The sequence below is a fragment of the Schistocerca serialis genome, chromosome 2 (genome assembly GCF_023864345.2).
Source record: "Schistocerca serialis cubense isolate TAMUIC-IGC-003099 chromosome 2, iqSchSeri2.2, whole genome shotgun sequence".
Taxonomy (NCBI): domain Eukaryota; kingdom Metazoa; phylum Arthropoda; class Insecta; order Orthoptera; family Acrididae; genus Schistocerca; species Schistocerca serialis.
In genome coordinates this window covers 343,740,847-343,743,184 of record NC_064639.1, presented here as the reverse complement: position 1 = coordinate 343,743,184, position 2,338 = coordinate 343,740,847, and the positions used below count along the sequence as shown (strand labels likewise).

At 47.8% G+C, this 2,338-nt stretch overlaps 1 protein-coding gene across 1 annotated transcript; it reads right to left on the bottom strand.

Moving 5' to 3' along the window:
- Nucleotides 1–355: 355 nt before the first annotated feature.
- LOC126455540 (uncharacterized) lies at nt 356–2,073 on the bottom strand. Its single transcript, XM_050091291.1, has 2 exons — nt 1,873–2,073; nt 356–1,157 (listed from the first exon to the last, which is right to left on the bottom strand). The coding sequence occupies exons 1-2, from the start codon at nt 1,987–1,989 to the stop codon at nt 705–707; spliced, it is 570 nt and encodes a 189-aa protein (XP_049947248.1). The 5' UTR covers nt 1,990–2,073; the 3' UTR covers nt 356–704.
- Between the last annotated feature and the right edge of the window lie 265 nt (nt 2,074–2,338).

The window sequence follows — 2,338 nt, the reverse complement described above, 5'->3', positions numbered from 1 at the left end:
TGCCTACAAACTGCTTTATGTACTTTGCAAAACATTTGATTCAGTGTTAAACGTTTGAACGACATACTGAATTCAGCTTGTTATTCTCTTTCCTATTCAGCTACCAAGCTTTAGATTTTTGGGCAAAAATGTTGATTCAAAACAGCAGTAATACTTTCTGTGAGATTTTATCTTTGAATAGCTTTCAGTCTCTCTCCAAACATGTAAAAATTAAAAAATTCCTCATGACAGTCACAAAATTGTATTCATGGTACACATATTTTGATACGGGATTTAAAAGGTTGGGCAAGAAGATGAAGGAATACGAAATCAGAAGACAGTAGCTATGCATAAATTGCATTTGAGCAATATTTATTTATAACTTGGTTGCTGGGCATTGTAAAAAATACAAATATACTAACATTATTGGAAGACAATAATCAATACTATAGAAAATTAAAGCTTCGAAATACATCACAGCTGTAGTATTAATAATCCTAAAATATCACATATATGAAAGGCACTGGTGGTAGGTACTGACATGAAATATACGCTCGCATCTAATCTCCATGTCGCAAAAATGTCTCTTTTGATGCTATACTCATCGTAAACACTTAAAAAATATATATCAAAAATATCTTTCTAACTGAGCAAGTATTCTGTCGTGCAGCGAACTCTTCTGAGACGGTTATTCCTCTGCTGTAGGGAGCACGGTCGATTGACGCTTAAAAGGAGTGGACGCTGAGCGTTTCTTGCGAAGACGACGGCGTCGACAAGAGCGCCGCGGCGGCGGGCACTTGCTGTTCGGCCGCCAGTCCCTGCGACTCGTGGCTGCCGTCGAGGAGGAGGATGTCGGCGTCGGGCGTGACCCAGCAGAGGCCGCCCTGTGACGTGGTCAGGAAGCTCGCCGGCACCGCCACGTCTCCGACCTGCCCCTGCGTAGCCGCCACTTGGCGCAGGCGCACGCGGCCGTCGCACCACACCGCGATGGCAGCGCCGCTGCCGGCGGCTGCGGCGCCGGCGCGAAGCTCTTCCGCCAGGCGCTGCTCCAGGGCTTCGTTGGCCGCGTTCTGATCAGCTGGCGACTCCTCCTCTTCGAAAGCTTGCGAACAAGGCGGCGACCTTCTCGACGATTTGCGGCAGTGCTTGTGCACCATCTCCAGCACCGGCTTCAGCATCTGGAAGAAACGAAACGCGAATCGTAAGACACAAGTTCAAATGTGCCTGGCCTAACAGGCATAGGGAGTCTGCACACACGACACAAACAAACAAAAGTAAAAAGTGAAAATGTTTCAAGGAAAGCAAAACTGTTTTTTATGCTGTCTTCTGGAACGTCTTTAGCACCCTTGTACCGCGATTAAATCGAGGAAGCGCTTGCTTCAAAAATTATCGGTAGTAATCACGATGTAAACAAATTGACTCATGTTTCGCTTCAGAGGTAATTACAAAATCGATATATTGAAGTAGTACATAAATACAAGTTAAAACGCAGTAAGTACTACAGCGAAAAGAATGTGGTGTGGAAAGAAAGTAGCAAACATTAATTGATTTTGTATCAGCGTTGCATGACGTCGCGAAAATTCTGAACTACAAAACAGTTGAGGCAATAAAAGAAAACGTGTACCGAAAAGATAACCTATACGAGTACGACAAATTAATCGCCATTGGCGCATTGTAATGGAAATGAAACTGGAGCAGTTTAATAAAAAAAACTGCATTTCGAACCACTACTAGAAAGTTCAGACAAGAAAGCAAATGTACTCGGGTAAAAATAAAAAGCAATTTAATATAGCAGGAGCTATTGAAAAAAAACTAGAAACTTGAGACACGAAAGGTACTCGCGTTAAATTAGAAGGCAAGTGATAAGAAATATATGATGGAAGCTGTACACACCTTCTTGATACGATGCACTTTGCGCGCCAGAGTCAGGCTGAACTTGCAAGACGTGGGCGTAGCCGGCGCCGCAGCGGAGGCTGCGCCGGTAGCAGAGACGACTGGAACTGCTGACATGCTGACGGTGACGTAAGTAGTGGCACCGAAATGTGGCAAAGTAGACACGTGAGCTCGCGAGTAACACGGTTCCAACAGCACGGCCGTGGAGCGACTGAGTGGTGCGCACGTGGCCGCGGTCCCCTTTTATAGGCGGCGTGACGTCACGCGTCGGCGGCGGCGCTCCGGGGTGGAGGTGGTGGGTGTCGTGTGGCAGGTGTGTGCTACCGAGGGTTGCTGGGCCCGGCCGTGGGAACGAACGCGTTCCCACACGCCGAGCGCCGCCGAGCGGCAGATGGTCCCTGCTCGCAACACCTGCCGCCCGCCTGCCACCGCCACGGCCGGGGCCAGCGCTTGTTGCCTCTCCTCT

Bases quoted from the DNA above. Each gene is read 5' to 3' on its own strand.
- LOC126455540 (XM_050091291.1), bottom strand. From the start codon at position 1,989: ATGTCAGCAGTTCCAGTCGTCTCTGCTACCGGCGCAGCCTCCGCTGCG. The intron at 1,158-1,872 runs GTGTGTACAGCT...CGTTTCTTCCAG, and splicing joins AAGTGCATCGTATCAAGAAG to ATGCTGAAGCCGGTGCTGGA.